General features: G+C 37.2%; 1 protein-coding gene across 2 annotated transcripts in view; it reads left to right on the top strand.

The window, feature by feature from the left end:
• The window catches only part of megf10 (multiple EGF-like-domains 10), a 50,546-nt gene continuing 27,434 nt past the window's right edge, over positions 1–23,112 (top strand). The window contains exons 1-5 of one of the 2 annotated variants that reach the window (XM_027173637.2): positions 1–271; positions 10,198–10,328; positions 12,851–12,952; positions 13,384–13,484; positions 15,786–15,878. In XM_027173637.2, the coding sequence (XP_027029438.1) occupies positions 10,210–10,328; positions 12,851–12,952; positions 13,384–13,484; positions 15,786–15,878 (415 nt within the window). In that variant the 5' untranslated portion in view covers positions 1–271; positions 10,198–10,209. Of the gene's footprint in view, positions 272–1,221; positions 1,371–10,197; positions 10,329–12,850; positions 12,953–13,383; positions 13,485–15,785; positions 15,879–23,112 lie in introns of those variants that run through there. The other variant, XM_047804822.1, reaches the window with a different exon arrangement.

Here is a 23,112-nt window from a genome sequence, read left to right as displayed (position 1 = left end):
TTGCTATGTTAATGAACCAACACTCCATGCTGCTCTGCGCTCTGAGCTCCACACTGCGCTTTGGAGATGCTCACAGGACTTCTGTGTCTCTTCTACTGAAAACACGTCCATGTCTCATCGTCTGACGGTTTCATAGCCTAACTTTAGTTCAAAATCCGTGGACATAGAGCACATATTTTGAGGAATCTCTCATCTTAGAAACTTTGATCCAAGTGTGTCCTTAAAGCGGATCCATGAGTTTGGACCGAGTTTGTACTTTCGCATAGAACTGGTGAGTTTTTCTCACTTTGATTTCTACTCTTTATATGTTTCGTTTGCTAATGATTTTGTAATAATGTTTAAATGTGGTGCGTGTTTATTAGGTCACGTGATTTAAAGGAGCGAATAATTTCAAGCTGTCTAAATATTCCATTTTTTATATTATATTATATTATATTATATTATATTTATTTATTTATTTATTTATTTATTTATTTATTTATTTTACAGTAAAGGGGATTGATGTTTGTTAGACGATTGAAGTAAGCTCTTAATTTCTTCAGTCACTTTTGGGAACTATTTAAATTGCATTCGAAATCATGTTAGGACACTTTTATGCATAAAATATAATGTAAACATTTGAAATATTATTATTATTATTATAACCATATAATTATTTATTATTTGATCATAAAGTATGCCTAATCTTCCATACTATAAGCAATAAAGGTAACTGACTTTTTTTGTTATTAAAAATTATTATGATGAGGATGATGATGATGATGATGATTAATTAGAAAGTTTATTGGACGCATTTGAAGGTTTGCACTGATGAGACCACATGAAGAACCTTAAAAAAAAACGTTTTAGTCCATAAGATTTTCATTTCTGTATGTTGAGATTTGTGTACAAAAAAAAATACTGCACTAAGTACATTTCCACACTGCTTGTTTTTTCTAGTGAAGTTTTTTACTAGTTTAGATTCAGAAATTTTCTGTTCTGCACCTTTTTACCGACCCGGATGTGTGCTGTGGAATTAACAGCTAAGATGTGTTAGACATCAGTGAGTTAAGCAATGCCAGTCAGTCCTGTGGGGCAGAACTGTTTACATGCAGGAAGTGTTGCCAGTGTCCTTAGAGCTTGGCACTAGAAGTGAAGAGTTCCTGCTGTGGAGCGCTTTGTCCCTCTGTGGGATCCACGGTCATGTGACTGGTTTGAATGGAGAAGCGGACTGTCTGTCCACAGGCTAAAGCCCATGCTGTTTGATTATACATCATGCACTCTTGAGTGTGAGATGGAAGGGAGAAAACATGACGCATGGTGCATTAAAAATATATGAAGGATATGTCTATAAATTGACCAGTGCATTGCTACTTACATTCTAGACATAAGTAAGTCATTATACTTTTATTTTTATCATGCATATTTTTGGAAACAAAAGTGGTGCAATTTTCTATCCAAGTGCATTTAAACAAGTGTGGCTACATGATCTTTCATCAACAGTCACTGTGTTCTTTAATCAGCTCACTCTGCTTACTTTCAACGTGGACCAGAAGGTTGTATATCTACTTTGAAAAAGCTCTACTGGTTTGTGTTGAGGGCAGGATAGCTTGACTGATTTGTTATCATTTTAAAAGATTTCTATAGACATATTCACAGGATGGATGCAATGATATGGACAACTGCACTATGTTGTCATCATTAAAAGATAAATGCAGTGGAAAATATGTGTCGAAAATAACTCCATATGCAATTTCTATTTAACTTCCTCTTTTTCAGTTTCATTAAGAATGTTGCTAGTGAGAAGATGCTGTGTTTTTTTGTAATAACTTGACCAATAGCGTTGTATTATTGTAGTGTGTTGTTTATTTTTGGGAGTGGTACTATGCTCCAGATGGTTGCAATAAAAACAGAATTATTCCATGGTATAATTAAAGGGCTTGCCATCACGGAGCATCAGTTTGCCATCTTCTGGAAGATAAAAATATGCCAAACCATTGCAACTGGTTTCATTTTGTTTGCTTCTTGTTTTAAATCTGTGGAATTGTACACATATACATTCTGAAGCACACTCACTGATTATCATAAAACAAGTAAAAATAAGAAGTTATAGTTAACAGAAATGTTACCGAATTGTCATATAGAGACATAATTTGTAAGATGTGTGCAGTTATATTGAATGACTATGCACAGTTGTGAACTCTGAATAACATGGAATGTAGTGAATGAAAGTAGTTTCACACACAGATCTGGATCTGAAAAATCATCAGAATTTTGTTCTCTCTTTAACTTCACAAAGACAGATGTGTGTTGGGAATGCTCAGTGGGAACAGCTCACAGAGATGTCGTCTGACTGACAGGCACACGTTGCTGTGTTTACTGGCTACTTTAGTGAATGGTGTGGGAAATCAGCAACCTCCAGTGCCATAGAAATGCAGAGCTCTGCCCTGATTCACTCACTAGATTAAAAGCACAACAAAAAAAATCCCCAAAACTTTGGTTACCATGTATGGGCTTTGGTGTTTTAATGCTTCACTGATGTTATGGAGAAGAATGTTAGTCTGTATTTAAGCTGTTAAACCACACTCCAGTACTCATACAGGGAAAGTCTGAATTACTTTCTAAGTGTTGTCCTTGACTGTCCCAACAGGACGGCTTAAAAATAAACTGAATCCACTGAAACCATTCTTCAGACCAAACCCTAAAACCAAGCAAGGTGGATGATAATGCCCTTGCTAAATCTTGTTAAATCTTTTGAAAATGGTGATGGGAATATTCAGTTTAGGACTAGTTCATATTGCAGATACTGACATCTACTATCTGATCCAAGATATTTACCACATGTTGCAAAGAAGCAAATATAAAGCACAATATTTAAGAACTGCACACATGTCCTTAACATAAAAAGAGCATGCTTTAATAAAGGTACTTAAATAGCTGATATATTCACTATACTGGCATCACTGCTTTAATAAAAACATCTTACAGGAAATCAGGGGGAAGTGTGGCCTAGAAGTTAGCATGTTTGCCTGCACCACTGGAGGTTTGATTACTGCCTCCATCCTGTATATGTGGAGTTTGCATGTACTTCCTTTTTTTTTTAGGGGTTTACTCCAGGCACTGTGGTTTCATCCCCCAGTCCAAAGACATGTGTTGTAGGCTGATTGGCATCTCTATATAGTCTGAAGTGTGTGAACTGTTGAGTGAGTTTTTGTCGGATTGAGCCCAATAATGGGTTACACCCTGTTCAGGGGTCCCCCGCCTCATACCCTGAGTCTATTGTGATTGGCTCCAGGCTCTCTGTGACCCTGTGTAGATCAAAGGTTTTACAGAAAATGGATGGATGGATGTTTTAGGAAATCAAGTGGTCACTTGAGAAGAACTCATAATGCAACAAAGTAAGTGTTACACTCCAACCTCAAAAATATGACAACCAACATACTTGGTTTTTTTTGCACAAACTAAATGGTAATCTGATCATTTCATTGTCCAGAAAGATGACTCGGATATTGTATAACATTTTGTTTGCCACAGCTTTATGCCAGGACTCTATTCCTTTCGGTTTTGTCCCTTAATCTAGCCCTTAAAAGTGTTCCAGACAGAATCACTTTAACTGGTTTAAAGCTAAGAACTCAATTATTTTTAGAACAACTCAGATTGATGATTTAGTGGTTTCTATACGTGTGTCTTGAAAAAAGGTTAATGCTTTCAGAGTATGTTATCGAATGTTATCATTTCATCTTTCTATTGTCTTATAAATAAAGTCAACCAAAAAGGGCAATGATAACTTTATGATGATTTTAACACAATAGCAAGCTTTAAATTAGTGTTCTGTAAATTGGTTAATAATCCATTATTATTGTGATATAAACCTTTTAGAAATTTGCTCATCCTTAATTAACCAATTGCCATCTGAATGTAACAGTTTTGGAGAAGCCTTGTAAATTTTGCATTATAGACATCACCCTGGTAACTAATAGACCTGTATTAGAAGTGGTGAGATGCAAGCTCTCTCTTCAGTTCCCAAGATTGTGTCAGAATCCACTTACATTTAAAGTGGATAATCCTGTATTTCCTCCCCAGGCTCTTCTAGGGCTCTTAAGGGTAGAAGACACGTTGTTTATGGGACTGGTAGACACAACACTCATTTCCAGATCCACTCACGTTGGCTAAAATACTGGCTCCAGCTTACACTTGTCTGGATGCCCTGGATTCCCTCAGTCTGGGGCCATGCAAACGTCTGTGAGACATAACATTTGTTAAAACCATATCCTCATGCTGGCATCGATAAAGCACATGCTCATGAAATTTGAGATTTCACTTCAGCGGAAGCAGAGAGCATAGCACTGACTTTATTTGAAATAATCTGTGGGAGTACTGTAGAGGTAGGCTGATTGTTGGTTGTAAACCCAACATTAACATCCGAAAGTTTAAAATGATTCAAGCAGGTCCAAAAAAATGAACATTTGATGGAATCGGAGGGAAAGAATCCCATTTCATCATGACACATGCCCAAGGCACCACCTGTCCCCATAAAAAGAGAGTTGAGGACAGTTTGGAGATAGAGCAGTTTAATGCAGAGTCTGTTGAGTTTTTAATTAGCCCCCTGAGTGGCTTTACCCATGGACAACCCCTCCTTTTCTGCCTGCATGCTCTGAAAAGCTCAGGCAGAGAGCAGCCTGTGACTTGAAAACTAATTATTCTGGGTGAATTTTTTGGAACAGAAATGTGGCTCGGGGTTACACCTGCTTCTGTTACCAACATGTCCAACAAATGTTTAGCAGGACCTTTTACACTGTAGTTTTATCCATAGCAGATTGGACAGATTCCCAGTGGAGTGACGAGAAGCTTTCTAATCAACTCACTTCCCTTCGATCACATTAGCGTTGCACCAAGGCTATTGAAGTACACAAGTAGGTATGTGATAGAATCTACACTCATTGTATATTAGTGTTTAGTAAAAGGTGTGCTGATGATCAGCTAAATACAGCAAGTGAGAGGTGAACTTTCCTTGTCTGTCAGCTGTGCTCTGGACATGCTGCTAAATTAAAATGATCAACGATGTGGTGATGCAGTGCAATAAAGTGGTAATGTTACCATGATGTAGTTGATTATTTTCCAACAACAGCTCAACCTCAAGTCTAAATCAAGTCAAGAAGTCAAGAAGTCAAGTCAAGTCAAGTCAAGTCAAGTCAAGTAAATGCTCATATATCACATCAACTTGTGTTATGTAACAAATATATTACATTTACATTTGAATGTATGAGATTTTCTCTCTCATAGAGTTAATAGGAGAATCTTGTTACTTAGAAACTCAAAAAGTGCTGGAAAAAAATAGTTGACACTGGAGACTCCGTCAATAAACGTTAAAATAACGTCTTCTTCTTAACGAAAGCATCACCATGTGTTCTTATGAATCCTTTCAGAATTGTGTAGTAATTAATGCTGTCAGACACATTCAGCGGCGTTAAAGCTACAATACTTGATTTAGTGATATAGTGAAGTAGAAGTTGAAAGTTTTATAAAATTTAAATACTCAAGTAAAGTCCAAGTTCCTAGAATTTAAACTTAAATACAACACTTGAGTACATGTACTTCATTGCATTTCACCACCGTAAAATGACAATGACAAATAAGAAAGAAGAATAAAAAAAACATGTTTATATAACTTATGGGTGTAACTAAATAAAGTAGAGGGTACAATAGGATAGATGAATATGAGTCATTAGGTGACCGGAAAAAGCCTGGTGCAGTCTGGGTTTCTGCAAGCATGAAGATGCAGAGAAAGAGGTCTCGGTTTTTATGGCTTATGCCTTAAGTGATTTATTTAAAAAAAATTCTTCTCATAGTTAAGATAAAACTTCAATAAAACAAAACATTGTTTGTTTGCAACTTTAATAAGCTGATTAAGTATATTAATGGGGCTATTTCCTTCACATTGAAAGAGATATCATCTACATGCTGTTTGAATAGCCAGCACTGATACTCATCAGAGCGGCGCATTTGTGCTACAGAGCAAATATTTAGAGATGTTCCATTTGCCTCTTTGCCTGAGCTTGGAAACACTTCAGAGCGCACAATCTCTGCTCATAAATGGACCTTGGTTAGATTTAGGGCTTCAGTTCTGTGTATCAAAGTCCCAAAATCCCTTCCTTCAGGCACCCCTGTGTGTATGGGTCTTTTCAGACACCACAGCAGCACCCTTGTTTGTGTGACCTCCCAGTTGTTGGAGGGCTTTGCGTCTGCAGCTGTGTCCAGCCAGTTAGGTGAAACCAGAGCAGGGCAAGCGCTGCTGCTTCTATTCAAATTGTCGAGAGGAGACCGGTCGCATACTCTTCACTCTTTCTTCCTTACAAAGTCGTCTGTTAGACTCACTCAGAGAATCAGGCTATAAAAACCTTACTGTTTTCTGGTGTCACTGGGTTGCTGCTATTGTAGTAACACGAAACCAAAGATCAGAAGAAACTGGTCTGGTTCAGTTTTGCATGCTAAGCAGATACAGTGCTTGGAGAACAGTTGTTGAATAAATGAGATACAGTAAAAGTGTTGGAAGTGTGTCTAGAATGCTGGGAAGGGTTTAAAGAAGATCTTGTTACTTTTCTTTCTAAGTATGCAGTAATTAACTCCTGGTTGATTTTTGCATGTCAATTATTTCTAGTTAACTAAACCGTTTCATGCAAGACTTCTATGTTAAACTTGGAATTCTCACTTTGTGTTTCTCATTGTCATGATAAAAGGTTTGGTTAAGACACCAGTTAATTCTTGACATCTGTTTGTTTCTAGCACATGACATATTAGATGACTGCTGCCATAGAATGATCAGAACATACTGTTGAAATGGCTAATCATGTTGTTCGTCAACATCTAAAGCTAATTGTAGCGGCTGATAATAAATGTTATAACTTACCTGGGTCTAGAGTCAACAGGAGTAATGATTTTGTGCTTACAGAATACTGTGTATAGTAAAATCAAGACAATTACCAAACTGATGTTCTTAAAAAAACAAAGAAGAGAAAAACAATGGTGAGTATTTTTTTTCAGTAAACATTTTCAGCTATAGTTTTTATTTATTTTTTTAAATAGTTTTTTCCACTTTATATTCCCTAGTTTCATCTCATTCAAGTTGTTTTTTTAACCTAGCTTAGCCGGCTGAGTGTGACGTGACTGTTGATTGCAGAGTTGCTTTGTTTAAGCTCTATCAGTCCAACAGGAGGAATTTGTTCAGCAGGAGAGAGCAGCCTTGTTTTAGCATTGCTGTTAACTGAAAAAGAGAGAGAGAGAACGAGAGAGAGCTATGAGTGGTCTGAGACAAAGCAGTGCCAGTGTGTTAATGACATGTGGTTCAGGCTGGCAGCAAAGCAGCCATTATCAGCGCAGCCCCGACTGCCACACTGTCCTGTCAATCACACGAGCCAAAAGCACAGGATGAAGGAGATTGATTGCATGCAGCTACACACAGCAGGTCTGACTAAACACATCTGTTACAGAACACTGAAAATAATTTGGTCACAAAATCCTAAATGTGCTTTAACTGTAAACTTTTACAGACATTCATGGAGGCACAAATGGTTGATCTTCACTTACTGTTTTTAAACATACATATAAATAGAAGCATGGTTATTACTCCTGGACTTGCTATTGACTTCAGCATACTGTAAATGTAGCAATGTTTTGTCTATCACCATTTAGGAAACCCATAATAAGATGGTGTATGTTGAGACATTTTTGGGGGATCCCACAGCAAGGAAATTTGGGAAAGCCATGGGAAGTTGGAAGCAACTAGATCTGTCTCTTGACGACTTACCGAACACAAGGCTTCCTGCCTTTCAAGAGTGATGTCTTAAACCTCTGGGAGAGGCACCAGGGTTTGGGCTGAAATATCCTGATACAGAGGATTTGGGTTTTGTTCACATCAAAAATACTAACACTTTGCACAGCACAAACAAATTGGTAGTTTTGTATTTGCTGCCCTTCCAGATGTGGCTTTGAATAAAACTTAAAAATCACAAGATTCAACTACACTTTGCATTCTAAACATTCTAAAACCTACTCTTAAGCTTCCATTGCTTGCTAAAGTTACAACTTCTTGATATGAAGTGTTTGTGATTCAAATTTAAATCACACTGTCTTCTCTCTGTGTGCGTGTGTGTGTGTGTGTGTGTGTGTGTTATGCAGCATTATAAAATGATGCGATTGGCATGTTTTACCTGTCTTAGAGGAAACACATGTTGGCCCTAAGCTTTCCTTTTTGATAGGTGTCATGTGATAGGGCAGAGCTTGCTGGTAGGTGAGAACTGGCCAAGAGTAAATTAGGAAGAAGGTTAAGACTTCAAAATGTAAATGGATCTTTTAACAAGTAAAAGATGCTTTTAACACGATGTCCGTCGCAATTCCTGTATTTGAGCTTGAGATCTGAATTATAGATGGTCGTCCCCATGGACCAGATGAAGTATATAAATGATCTAGAAATGTTGAGCATGAATGAATTCTCCATCATCCTTCTATAAGTATCCCTAACCTTGAAATGCAATACCAACTCAAAGGTCTTACTCTCCCCTGGGGAAACATTCGCAAATTATAATCATGGGGTGCTGATCATTTTGAAACCATTTTGCTGAAGAAAAGCTACACCAGAAAGTACTCTAAATGATAAATGATAAAAACATAAACATAAACAAACAAACAAACAAACAAACAAACAAACAAATAAATAAATAAAAACTGTAAATAGTGTGTCTAAATGTTGACGAACAAAACGTTACTCATTGCATGTGTTCTTTTTACATTTATTTTCCTCCCAGTGCTTCTATAGCGACTGTACCATAAATCTTCATTCCTAGGTTCCTCCAGTGTTATCTTTCTGTTTCTAGATAGATTATTCATGAAAACTTTCATGAAGCAAATATGACAATCTGGTTCAGTTTTAGTTAATAAAAGTCAGATGTTTAAAGTACTTTGCCCTTTCGGACAGAATTTAAATCCATATTTCATAGTAGGATTTAGATTCTTGAATGATGAATGGACCGAGTGACACTGCTGTAGTAGGAAGAAGGAGCTTGTCAAAACACAGAGGCTGAGAAAGTATGACTAATGTGCAGACTAGACGAATACCCTTCAATAGAACAATAGCTAAAAATAATCCTGAAAACACACACACACACACACACACACACACACACACACACACACACACACGCAAGCACACACGCACTCACGCACGCACGCACGCACACACACACACACACACACACACACACACACACGCAAGCACGCACGCACTCACGCACACACACACACACACACACACACACACACACACACACACACACACACACACACACACACACACACACACACATACACACGCACACACAAAAACATATGTTTGGAATAACTGCTTAGGAAAAGTAATCCAAATCCAAAAATAAATTAAAGGAAACCTAAAGGCACTTATTGCACTTAGTAAATGCTCTAAGTCTTTATAAATGATACCTTTCAGAGTTAAGACAAATTTGTGATTGTTTTCATACCAGTGTATTTGTGTGTCCTCTCACAGATATGACAAAAAATATTGAAAGCCTTTTTACTTTATTGCTCCAGGGTCGAAAAGGTTCTCATAATAACATATGAGAGGCTTTCTTTTATGTCTGTCTTACCAGCACACTTTATTATAGGTAAATAGTTTATTAATATTGTAATAGTTATAGTTTCTGCATTATGCACTAAATGAAAGAGGTATGTAGGCACCTGACCAGTACACACACCTGTATGTGGGCCTAAAGCACAAAATTATACAGAATGTCTTTGTATGCTTGAGCATTAGAGTTTCCCTGCAGTGCAGCTAAGAGTCACAAACATGTTGCAGCATGACATTGCTCTTATCTACAAAGGGAGATGTGTCTTTGGAAGGTCACTTTGTTTTCCTTCTGTAAACAAAAAAAGTACAGTATTAATGATTCTGAAGCATGTAACCAGAAAAGGGTGAAAAGATTTCACGATGTTGCGTATGAGAAAAGCATCTGAGGCTGAGACTAAGAGATCATCTGCTAGAAATGTGGCTGTTGACATTAAACTAATACCTGAATCTGTAGCTTATATATTGTCAGTACAAAAGGGTCACATGTCAAATGTTGGTATTTTTAAGTTTCTGTGTGCAAAGAAAACTCAAGAACACTTCTGTTTTGTCTAATGTGGTTTAATGTTTCTTATTGCCTGAAGGTATTTCCCTTAATGATGCTCTCCCTCCTGTGGCACTGTGCCTTTGTCCTCCTGGGCTTGTCATGCTGCCTTATGGGAGTGACATCATCGCTGAATCTGGAGGACCCTAATGTCTGCAGCCACTGGGAGAGGTATACACAAACACACACACACACACACACACACACACACACACACACACACACACACACACACACACACACACACACACACACACACAGCTTTAATATAACACACAGTTAAATTCCTACACAACCTACCTGCTGTAATGTCATATTATTATAATGTAATATGAGAAATAAATTTCCACATGAGGGAAAATATAAGCATAGCAGTGTGAACTGTGACTAACTTGTGATCTTAGACTGAAAGAAGGCATAAAATTCCCAGAAAAAAATAGTATGTGACTTTTGCCCACTGCTATTCATGATAAAGCAAGTGTTTGCCGCAAAGGATTTATTATAGTGACTATATGTAATTAATTAATTTCCATCCACTAGTCACAAGGAAAGCTTGTTTTTTGGTATCACTTTCATGAGTGATATCTCATTGGTTGAGACAAGTTTTCTTACTAATGTGAAAGCTCAAATAACGAGCTAGTAAACGGAAGTAAAAAGTAAGAAATCATTGTTGCCTACAACTATAAAAATAACAGAGAAATAAATTAGCTAACAAACTAACTTGATCTAACTTGAAGGTTTGGGAAAACTGCTAGATTTTACAATACAAACAAGTCCAAACCTCAATTAAAGGTTTATACCAAATAAATATTTAGGCTTTCGTTCAGTTTATTTCCACCTCCACATCAGAGGAAAACTCACAGGAGCTCACAAACATCCTCTCCTACAGTCTAGTCTTCCTTTTGGACACACACACACACACCGTTTTAATAGGCCGAAGATTCCTGCAGCCAGATTATGGAATGACTCAATAATCCATTAAAGCAGATTGGATAAGAACAAAGGTGGAGGCTGCTTTCCCAGATAGATTTACTTTCATAGAGTAATGCGTGGTAACAGCTGCAGTGCTCTGAGCGGCCGTGAAGAGGGAGGCTGTCGAACAGTGCCTGCAGGGACAAAGTGTGAGCGTGATTGTGGCCTGGGTTCATTTCTTAATGGATGGTACTTACCGCTACTTAGTCACCACTGTTCAAGCTTGTTTATTAAAAAAAGCACAGAGACACAAATTATACAGAAATACACTTTGCACTCATGAAAAGTAAGCAACTTCAATTGAATTAATCTCAAATACTGTATGTGTACATGTATTTGTATTTAGAAATTCTGAAATAATCCTTAAATTTTAGTGTTTAAATGAATGTCTTACATGTCACTGAAGCATCAATAAAATTGTCTCACTCAATGATGGGTTTTATTATGGTCCTCCAAATATGCATGAATGAACCATCCATTTCCTTAAAGGCTCTCTTGCATAAACCTTTCAACTGACATTGTCAGAAGAAATCCCTGCACACTTGTGTCTGTAAAATTACCTGGAGCCTCTTATCCTACTGGGTCCCAGGGAATTAGGAGCCACAAGGCAGTGCACCCTAGACAGGATGCCAGTGTATCACACACCTATTCACATGCACTACAGACAAATTGATGCCACTCAGTCCACACTTTGAATTGGGGAGGAAACCAGAGTACCAAGAGGAATCCAGCAGAAAATCTACACACATGGCAGAGATTGGAATCAAACCCCCAGCCCTGGAAGTGTGAGGCAAATGTGCTAACTGCCATGCCACTGTTTCATCCAAGGATTCTTTATTTGGTTGCCCATTGGACTTCATTTGGTCCGTATCGATGACAAAATGTGCAAGTCTACATGTAAACAGCGCTGTTGCTTCAGAGACAAAAGGCTGCCATGATGCGGGGGTTTGTTCTTGTGCAAAATGACGAGTCATGGAATTACAGCTGCAATGTGTTCTATTGAGAAACAAACCCAATGTCCACCATCCAAATCATAAGTCACATAGACAGTGTCAGTAGGCAAAAATGAGTCAGAATCCCAAGCAGGAGACCGGAATCATAGAGAATGTACACTAATGTGCTAAGCAAAAAGGATCAGACTTGACATTTTAAAGACTAGGAAACCGATTGAGAATTGGTTGAATGATAAGAATCGAATTAGTTTAAATGGAAAAGTTCATAAACCAAATCATTAACCAAACTTCACCAAAAATATTTGTTTTCCAAATAATTATTGAATTTGACTGTAAGGCATCAGGCAATATTTGTAACTGTTTATGTATTTTTTTTTTACCTCTGATTTTTCTTAATGATGTGAACAATTAGGAACTTTTCAATTTCTCTACAGTGATGCATTTTTATGAAACCGATATACAGTAAATTGCATTCTTTATATATTACTTCTCAACATTTAAATTGCACAGAAATTTTAAAGATCTGTCTTGTGACAGCAGAGTATTTTTCACTACAGAATCATATTAATATAACTGATTTTAATTGGGGACCACCCATGTACAGCGAGAAGTTTGTGAAAGCTGAGACGTTACACTGATACCTTCATTATGGCCTATTAACATACTCACCACTTGTGCTGCAGAGGACCACACACAACCTTTATGAACCACTCACAGAAGTATCCATAGTAATGTGCGCTTTGTGTATCATGTTGATCTTTTTTACAGTTACTCTGTCACCGTGCAGGAGTCGTACGCACACCCGTATGATCAGGTGTATTACACCAGCTGCACTGACATCCTCACATGGTTCAAGTGCACACGCCACAGGTAAGAAAGCACAGTGTTATGCATTTTGTATCTATGTTAAACAAACTACAGATTTCTGTAATAATCCTGATTTAAGGAATTAGAAATGGATGATATGTAAGGATTTCATCTGAACAAGGCATCATGTTATAGGTAAATAATCAGCAGTGAGGTGGGCTCTGCTGCTCAAGACCAATCAGATTAAAGAATTCGGTAGCACTCAAGTTTAAAACAAATATGGCATACTGGTATTTGTATAAGCATTTTCATGACATTCAATATGCGATCACAATATTTAATTTTATTGAATGATGCGAAATTAAAAATATCACTCCAACTAAATGTTAACAAAAAAAAAACATTTAATTTAATTTAAAATGAAACTTTCGATTTGGTGAAGACTTTTATTCTTTATTATTATACTAATCTTATATCTAAATTGGTGGATTCAGGGTGAGCTACAAGACGGCATATCGGAGAGGAAACAAGACCATGTACCGCCGCAAGTCTCAGTGCTGCCCTGGTTTCTATGAGAGCAAGGAGATGTGTGTTCGTAAGTAATATTCAGTCTCTGAATGTCGAAACAAGTACCATGTGTCTCTAGTGGATTTATCTCCCAGACAACACATAACAAAAAATATGCTGGAATTTTCTATGAAAGGTTTTAATTAGTGGATTTCTCAGCACATATTCTACGCAGAACTGCAGGTTTTGAGGATGAAGCTGCCATGAGCAGTTTGGAAGACCAGGCTTGAGTGAACACATAAAAACTGATGGCATCAGCATCCACCCCAATGAATACTTTTAACAACATTTCATATCCAGTCTCCATTTTCCATTTCCTCAATGTGCCTGATCTGACTCATACCTTACAGGCATGTAAGAAATAAAGGAAACACTCAAAAAACTTAAAATAGCTCAAAACCTGAACAGGGAAATATATTGAACTGTGTGCACTTTTCAAAAGAAAATGATCCATGGAATTATCCCAGAAATAAACCCCACAAAACTACTTGCTTTAAAAATTAAGTTAATCTTTTAAGAGCAGAGACAGAAAACTTTTGGTCCTGTCGATTGTTGTTGATTGAATAGGACACTGTAGACTTTAATTACAAGTAACATGTCAGTGTATTCAGTGATTATTCATTTGTTCTGGTTGCATTAAAATAAACGTTCCACTTGAATGTAATATTAATCAGAACAAGTCTGTAATAAGACCAAAATTGGAAAAAAAAATGTTATGAAAGGAAATGCTATAGGAACATCACTCTTTAACTACATTTTCTTTCATTATTGTAAATGAAAAGTCCTTTTTATTGTCCTATCATTTTACTGATTTAGCCTGACAGAAGAACACATTCATGTCACCTTAAATGACCTGGTGTGGAGAGTACAGTGAGGGCAGCGAGCGTAACTTCGGAGGTTAAAGAGCACTTGTTTGTCGGACTGAATAGGCTGATAACTCATATGATGAATCAGCTTTCATATTACCGTAGATGTGAAAATGTCATCTAATTGCCCAGAGGGGCTTTATTTGCGCTCTAAAAGAAGCTTTTATATTTAAAACATGTCCATAATAATGTGGAGGTTTGTCATGACCTTGACAAATGCTCTCTTATGTCCAGTAGGAAATAGTTCTTTTTTTAACAACGTAATAAATAATATTGTATGAAGTCACTTAATATATAATGAAGAGATCAGTCAGTGGAATAAACTGTAGATTTTAGGTTTTTTAAGGTGAAGATATTCAGGAGAATAAAATTATTTGAGGATTTTGTTTATGATGTTTTTAGATATAATGTAGGGTCCAGAAATGTGATACCATAATTTATCGATCCATGATTAAGTCAGTACAAATGATGTTACAATTATGAAATGATGTAGTTAAATAATTTTCTTATATTTTTTTCCATGTGTTATAATGGCATCTGTTTTACTTTTTTACACTGTATTGCAAAAAAAAATACTTGTGGACCCTTGATCAGCACACCCATTTGTGTCTGTTAAACATCCCATTCAAGATTTAGTCACCACTTTGCTGCTCTGAAAGCCATTGTCATGCTGGAACATGTTCTGAAGGGAAACGGAATAAAGGGAATTCTTTATGCTGCAGCAAACAAAGAGATTCTGTACAATTTGGTGCTTGCATTTATGAGGCAGCAGTTTGGGAAAGGCTCACACATGGGTGTGAAGGTCAGGTGTCCATATAGTATATGTCACTTTCAATATGGTAAGTGAATGACATTTCATTTGGTGTGGCCTGAACATGTCACACACTGTGACTCACCGCTCGCGCTAGGCCGTGATTACTGTAACTCATTATTTTCACATTTATTTATTTCTGTAGTCCCGGATCCATAACACAGCCTGGATGTGTCAGCTTTAAGCACAGAGCTCATTCGAGATCATGGAAATTCTGCCATTATATTCTGCTGTAAAGCTGCATGGCGTAATGGATTTGGTTCTGTTCTCAGTGTAGATCTGTCCTCTTTCCACTGCACTACACTTTAGTAATCTTTTCAGTTGGTATCACTGTATTACCGTCAATGTTATTAGATCTAACAACACATCAAAAGCTTCCCCTCTGCCAGGAACACAGACTCGATCCTTTAATAATTTCTAAAGGCTGAATCACTGTGGTTTTGTTTTGATTCTCTATCCTGTGTGTGCTTTGTCTGAGCAATAATCACGCTGTTTAGCAGGTCAGCATGCGTCTTTTTTTCCTCGTGTTTGTTTTTCCCATTGGCTTATCTTCACTTTGGCTATGTCCATTTGAAGGAATGAAATCTGACCCAAGTTTCCCTTGTTTTCTCTTTCTCCCTCTTCCTCCCACGCTGATCCCTTCTTCCCTAAGCGCACTGTGCTGAGAAATGCGTGCACGGCCGCTGCGTGGCCCCCAGCACCTGTCAGTGTGAACCCGGCTGGGGAGGAGCCGATTGCTCCAGTGGTAAGTCCTCCAGCTGGAGCTGTCTGTCTCATAACACACCCACACACACACACACACACACACACACACACACACACACACACACACACACACACTGGGCTGCTGTGTCAAACGTTCCAAAACATCAACACACAAAGGAAGGCACCCAGAGTGACGCCAAAGGGTTTGACTATTGTGCCAGGATAAAGCTTCAAACCATTTTTTTAACATATTAATCCATGGTTACAAACAATGATATTTAATTTATACCAAATTTTATTGCCTTCTTTAAGCATCTGTTTCTCACATTTACACCACCATCTTCAGATCACAGTCAGGATTGTGGCACTTTTAACTTTTAACACCGTTGATTTTGTTTCATGTTTTGGATTATTGTTTTGTTGAATCTTTACTTTATTCTTCTCTTAATCATTTCATTATTAACTTCTTGGACTTTATTCTATTTTCTTTGTTTGGGAAATTCATGGCGGTAACTATCTCTGAGCTCATACTTTTTTATTCGACATATTGCATAGTCTGTGTCTGGTTGTCAACTTCAATATGAAAACAGTGGCATCCTGAAAGTCCTGGTGCCAGAATATAGCTTTCTATGTGGAAACATGTACAGAAAAATACCCAATCAGAAGTGATGATTGATTTGATGAACTGATCTCCAAGCAGCTGATGAGGACATGAGGCTCAAGATTTTGGCCATAGATTTATGTTTAGACTGAATGGCTCTGGTCAAGTCAGCAATACTTCCAGTACTTCATCTGATGAGCTTTCATATTTTTAAATCAAACAGTATATTTTTGAAAAATGTATCGGTTGCCATTTCTGCTGATAATATCATAGCTAGATTGCAGCTGTTTCAGCCCAATGAACAATGGCTTGAATTGGAATTAATGTGGTGAACAGACTAATACAAACAGTGAAACATCCCAGTGAAGCTATACTAAAATTTAGCACTTTTGGAATACCACTTATCCAATCAAATAGTGTAATGTAATTGCTGGTTCCACAATGAAACTGTTAGCACTGTACTGTATATAACTAAAGCCACCAGAAGTCTACACTATCAATCTACCTATCTTATATATCAATGTGTATATCAATATGTCTTATAAGTGTATGTATGTGCTTGATACATACACTTATACACATTAATTCACTATTTTTCTTCCAAAATGTTAGCATTTTGTGTTGAATCCACTGACATTCATAAGACGTTTGGAATGACTGATTATCTCAAGTATAAGGGCAGCTTGAAAAAAAAATCTGATGCATGAAATTTGAACCAGAATTGTAGATCTATCCATCCATACTATTAAAGTCAAGGCCACTTAAGCAAATATGATATTTATATCACTTTACCCACCTAACCCCTAACCCTAACTATAAAAAAGAGATTAGGAAAAAACTAATCTCTGAGTACTGAGCATGACGGATCTTTAAAATAATTTTTACCCTAAAGGTATTAGCCAATGTCCATTTGATCCCCAACTCTTTCCTTTCTTGATCTTTATTAGTTTATATACTCCCTGTCAATCCCTCTGCCCTTATGGCCAGGTGTGTTGACTGTAGTGGGTTGATGGCGGCTCAGATGAATTAGATGAGCTCCTCAGTAGCTGCAGTCAGAGCTCGTCTTGTGTTTCAGGGTCTTAATAAAAAGGTCATTGTTATGTCTGCAGTCTCTGCATCCCTCAGGAATTGAACAAGCTTTTCTAGTTAGCAATCGGTTGGGATTCAAGGTTGGGAAAGGTGGAGGTAAGAGGATCCAGGTACACATGAAAGGATCTGTTATTTTGATACACTGCAATATATTGTAGCTTATGATGGCGTTATGAATCAAAAGAGCGGCACATAGTATTCACTTTAGAAGGTTGTACATACCCTGTAAGGAAAAAAAGCTTAAAGTAGCATAAATCCTGCTACTCACCCACCATGGCCATGCTAATCCGGAACCAGACTAGCAGATGGCAGCATTAGCAGGGCTCTGTAAGGCATGACATATACCTGTATTTGAATAATACCAAATCTCCCTGGAACTTTGTTGTTACATGTTATGATCTAGATTGAATATGAGCTTAACCTTTAATTGCCAAGTGTTGTCTCTTTAAATCAAAATGGATTAAGAGGATTAGTCTCGTTCTCTTTGGCTACATTAAGACACCTGACTTTTAGGAGGTTTTTATGAAATTAGTAGGTTATTCAGATACTAAGTTTTTTTAAATTATTGATGACCATATATAGCTCCATATCTTAAAATCACAGATTAGTCCTGATTCCTGAAACCTGATAAATTCATCTGGTTAAAAAGTACTAATGCTACTCAGGTCAAACTCGTCTAATATGGTTGGCAATCCAGTGGTATATATATATATATATATATATATATATATATATATATATATATATATATATATATATATATATATATGGCTAATTAAAGGAACATTTTGCTGTATTGTTTGCCTTCTTTCTGTCCATGATAACAGAGCGTGACGAGAGTAACACTAATTGAGTGAGCACTGTGAAGCTAATTGTACGGACGGTTTCTGTTGTTTTGTAATTGGCTAGCCTTTTCAATACAACATTACATTACATGACTTACTATTGTCTGAAAAACCCTATTGTATTTTTGGATCTATCTGAACAGCAGTAGCTCAAGGCAAGTCTCCTCCATGGCTTCATCTGATCCCTTCTCCGAAGGAGGTCTCTTGAAGCAGACACTAATATGCTATTCATTTCCTCAAAGATGCTCAGATGCTTACAGTGTGAGGGCCTCTCACTTTACAGGTCACAGGACCATAACAATGTATTGCTGCATTTTACTGGGTTCAAGAAGCAAGGCAGAAATTGACTTCTTTACACACACAAAAGGCTGAGGGAGAAGTAGAGAATAACCAAAGAGGAAATGCAGGAAATCACCTCAGGGCTCAGTGCTTTTAATAAACCGCACTGAGGCGTCTCATGACAACAGACCAAGGCACACCACCATATGGTTACTGACGTTTTTCACCTTCGTCAAGTGATGCTTTTGATTAATGCACCATTCTCAGGTTTAGCAAATCCTGCTCATATTGTTTTCTGCTTTAATGATGCATTGATTGCGGGTTCCTCAGACGTGACACACTTCTACAGTTTCACGCTGAAAAGGCAGCGTTCATGTTAAAGAAGTGGATTTACATTAATGCTCAGGGCAGCTGTTGTTGAGGTTTGTGTTACAGCTTACAACACTTTTTAAATCTCACCACTAGCAATAAAAAACACTGCGAAGTTCTTGAAAGGTCTGAAACTACACATAAATGTTCAATCTTTTTATGAAACATTTCCATAAAGGTTGGTCAAGATGTGATGTTATGCTGCATGAGATAGATTTTCAGAAGACAATCTGATAAGAAAAAGTTTGCATTGTAGGGCAACATTTATCTGTATCTGCTTTGTGCTTCAGAAAACTGTGTATCTCTATACATATTTAAACCTGACATGGGTGTAACCATTGAGAAATATGAATCCTACCACTATGCTGCTGAAAACACTGAAAAACACTGTGGAAAAATCCCAGAAATGCCAACAGTGTCAGCCTGGTTTCTTCTTCAGAAAATTTCCAGTGTCATTGTGCCAAAACTACATACTGCATGTGCATCATGCAAGATTTGTGCCCATTTAACTATATAAAATGATTTTTGGCTTAAACCATGTAAATATTTAATTTGTCAGTTCATGTATATTGTTGTAAAAGCATTACAGCACTGAGTCCATTATACCACAGAACTGTTGTGATGAATTCTTCATTCTTATTAGTCAGAAGGTGTTAATTAATTTTATATAACAGCAGTTCTGACAGTCACTGAACTGCAAAGCAAATCACACGATTATATTAATGTACATGATTTATTACATTATCATTTCTGTAGTAATATCTTGCACAGATGAATGAATTAATCCTTGTAATTGTTGATATTTACAGAAGGATTCCTGCTGTCAGAGCTTTGCAGCAGTCAGACATAAAGCTTTAACTTTTAGATTTCTAAATCAGAATAGAGTATTGTGTATTTAGGACAGAGAATGTGTTGCGTTTTTGGATTCTCAGAAATATGACAAGCTGCATGTAACACATTAGGTACTCTCTCTACAAGTATGACTGCTGTAGGTCAAACAGAGGCTAAGTATAAACCTTAGACTCTTCATACCAGGTTAGCCATTTGCTGCCTATTAATTTTTTGCTTGCTGTTTCTGCATCTTTATTAAAGTTGGGGGTCTTTTTGGATCCGCAGACAAGAAGGCTTGTGTGTGTGTGTGTGTGTGTGTGTGTGTGTGTGTGTGTGTGTGTGTGTGTGTGTGTGTGTGTGTGTGTGTGTGTGTGTGTGTGTTTGTGTGTGTGTTTGTGTGTATTGGGGTGTGAGATTTCAACACAGACAAAGCCCAACTGCTCCCTCGACAACTGGCCGCATCAATTACATCCACTGTTTTTTTCTGCAGTAACTGACCCTTTTCCATAAGCGTCATTCTCCTTCATGCTTCATTGTACATTAATCAAGTGAAGCCAGATTGTAGCTTGGACATTGTCCTCTCTAAACCGGCAAAACGTTTTTAAAGAACTACATTAAAAACCTATGTTTATTTTTCCATTGCGTTACATAATTTGATCAGCTCCTGAAGAAAATGCAGTCTTAATAAGTCATTGGTCAGCTGCTGTGTCTTTTTTTATTTAATGTCTAATTGTCTGAAGTTCTGACTCTCTGTGGAAATCTTCATAAATGCAGAAGGCACCGGTGTGGTACATGATGAGAAACAGATGAGTAGGCACCCCATATACATACACCACAGGATAAATTAGAAGTGCTGGCCCTGTTAGAAGCACCCTGCTGACCTCTTATGTAGTGCATTTTAACTGTGGCAACACAACCCAAACAAATCTCAAAATACCATGTGTGATTTGTGGTATATCACCAAGGTCATTTGTAATCCTGCTGACAGGTCTGAAAAAAATCAAGATGCCTTTGTTTCCAACTAAAAACAGCTGAGACTGGATATTGAATCACGTTTGAACTCTGGAGACCTAGAGAAACATACAATAAAGTAAGATCCTGCAACTAAAAATAGTGCAACTTTTTCAATGTCTATTGCAAATATGTTTTGACTATATTAACTACAGCTATTATCTATGTATTTTCTAATGTCCTACTGTATGTAGTGTGGATTTTTGGAATGATCACTTGCATAATGTTTCATAATGAAATTCAGTTGTTCACTGCAAGCTGGGTTGCCAGGGCTGAAGAGTTTGCACCATATTGGGATAAATTCTGAACCTAGATGCTGGTAGAAAGAACAAGGTAAAGATTAGCTTAAAATAGTTTTTTGTGCTAATTTAAAAAGTCTGTGGCCACAAAAGCAAACTCTAATAAAGGTTAAGATTGAGCAACCAGGGATATTATTTATATTGCATATTATAAATTCACGAACACCACAGTTTCCTTATTTCTTGCAAAAATGATAAAACAATGAAAAACGTGGCACCATTTACCAGTAGAGATTTTTTAAATTACATCCAGTGAACGTAGTGAAACAAACTCTTAATTATTAGCAGCTCTATTTGTTCTGTTTGTATTAATTTGCATCAGTAATTAATTTGTGTAAATTAACAGTGCAAATACAGGCACAGTACTCAACACTGGGCACCAATACATTTGTATCTGTGGTCCTCACACTCATTTCCTCTCTGGGGCACTGAGTCTCTTATTGAGTGGGACAATAGGGGGCCGTTAGTGTGCAGGCTAAAGCATGGAGAGGCCTCCAGGTCCACTGTGTTTAAACTAGGTCAGGTCTTACACACATAGCTTTCTGAAAAGAAAGGTTTTGTGCGTACAGACTTTAGTGTTTTTTTTATACCCTGCGGAAGTTGGGCGGACTTTTAACCAGGGCCAGAAAGCACTGATGCACGCTATGCACAGTGCAGCCTAATGGGACACGGAACACTGCAAAGAATTTCTAGAAGACAGAAGAGGCATTTTTTATAAATCTAGCGATTCACAGCAGTGTATTTCAGTGAATGTGTAAGATGACTCTGGTCACTAATAGTCCTTAGGAAAACCTGATTATTTAGCTTGAAACTCTTTGACACAAACCTACAGTAACCTAAATCTAGCAGTAAAATAAACATTTTTGACTGGCCTTAAGGACCATTTCTTGTGATGTGAAGGCACTTCACTGAAAGATTTTAAAGTGCTGTCTAAAGAAGTATAATTGATGTATTTTCTGTCTCAAGCTTTGTAGAAACTGACCGTATCAACATCTTGTTCATTTCTACTTAGATTTAACATTTTTGAGCTCACTAAAATGTTTAAATGTACTCAGCTGCTAAAGTATTTTCCATTGAACTGTTAAAACAGCCTAAGTTTATTGCTCAGTTTAGCTTTGTGCTGTAAAAAGCTCAGGACTCAACAGCTGCTAGCTTTTCTCAAATTTAATGTGCCCATAAACAAGACTGGGGATCATTGCAGCAAAAGCAACAACTGTGAGAAGTGACAGGAGGTGTTTTGAAATCATTTAAACTGATCGGTTTGTGACACCATGTCTGGTAAACCCATGACTATGGCCCCTGGTTTGTGACCTAGGTGGATAAAGAATAAATAGATTCCAAGGTTTTCTATATTGATGCACTGGATGTGCAGGTACAGTAACAGAGTTTGATTTGTGCCTCCTGTCTTCAGTGCCTCTGGGTTTTACTCTGGGTATGTCGGTTTTTCCTGCAGTTCAAAGACATATGTTGTAGTCTGATTGGCATCTCTAAATTGATGTGTGTGTGTATTGCTTACGATTGTGCCCTGCAATGGGTTGGTATCTCATCCAGGGTGTCCTTGTACCCCAAGTCCTTTTAGACAGGCGTTCCCCACGACCCTGTGTAAGGTAAGTGGTACAGAAAATAGATGGAAGGATAACTGGACTGTCTGAAAAACCATATAATGAATGTGGTTTCTGTTTGCTCACTTACGTGTGAGAATAATTAGTCAGCATTTATATTGGCTAATTTCATGTCTCTAAGATGGAAATAAATCAATTTGGTTAAAGATTCTATTTATTCTGTTAATTAAAGGATTGAATGATAACTGAGTCCCAAAAAACCATAATGTCTGTTACACTGAAATAGGCTATTTATGTTGAACTGTGGTATAATAAATGGTGAGAAATAAATAAATAAATAAATAAATAAATAAATAAATAAATCACTTTTTTAAGTGCTAGCAGATTT

This window comes from Tachysurus fulvidraco, chromosome 20, assembly GCF_022655615.1.
Source record: "Tachysurus fulvidraco isolate hzauxx_2018 chromosome 20, HZAU_PFXX_2.0, whole genome shotgun sequence".
NCBI classification, from domain to species: domain Eukaryota; kingdom Metazoa; phylum Chordata; class Actinopteri; order Siluriformes; family Bagridae; genus Tachysurus; species Tachysurus fulvidraco.
This window is presented reverse-complemented; position numbering and strand designations above follow the sequence as displayed.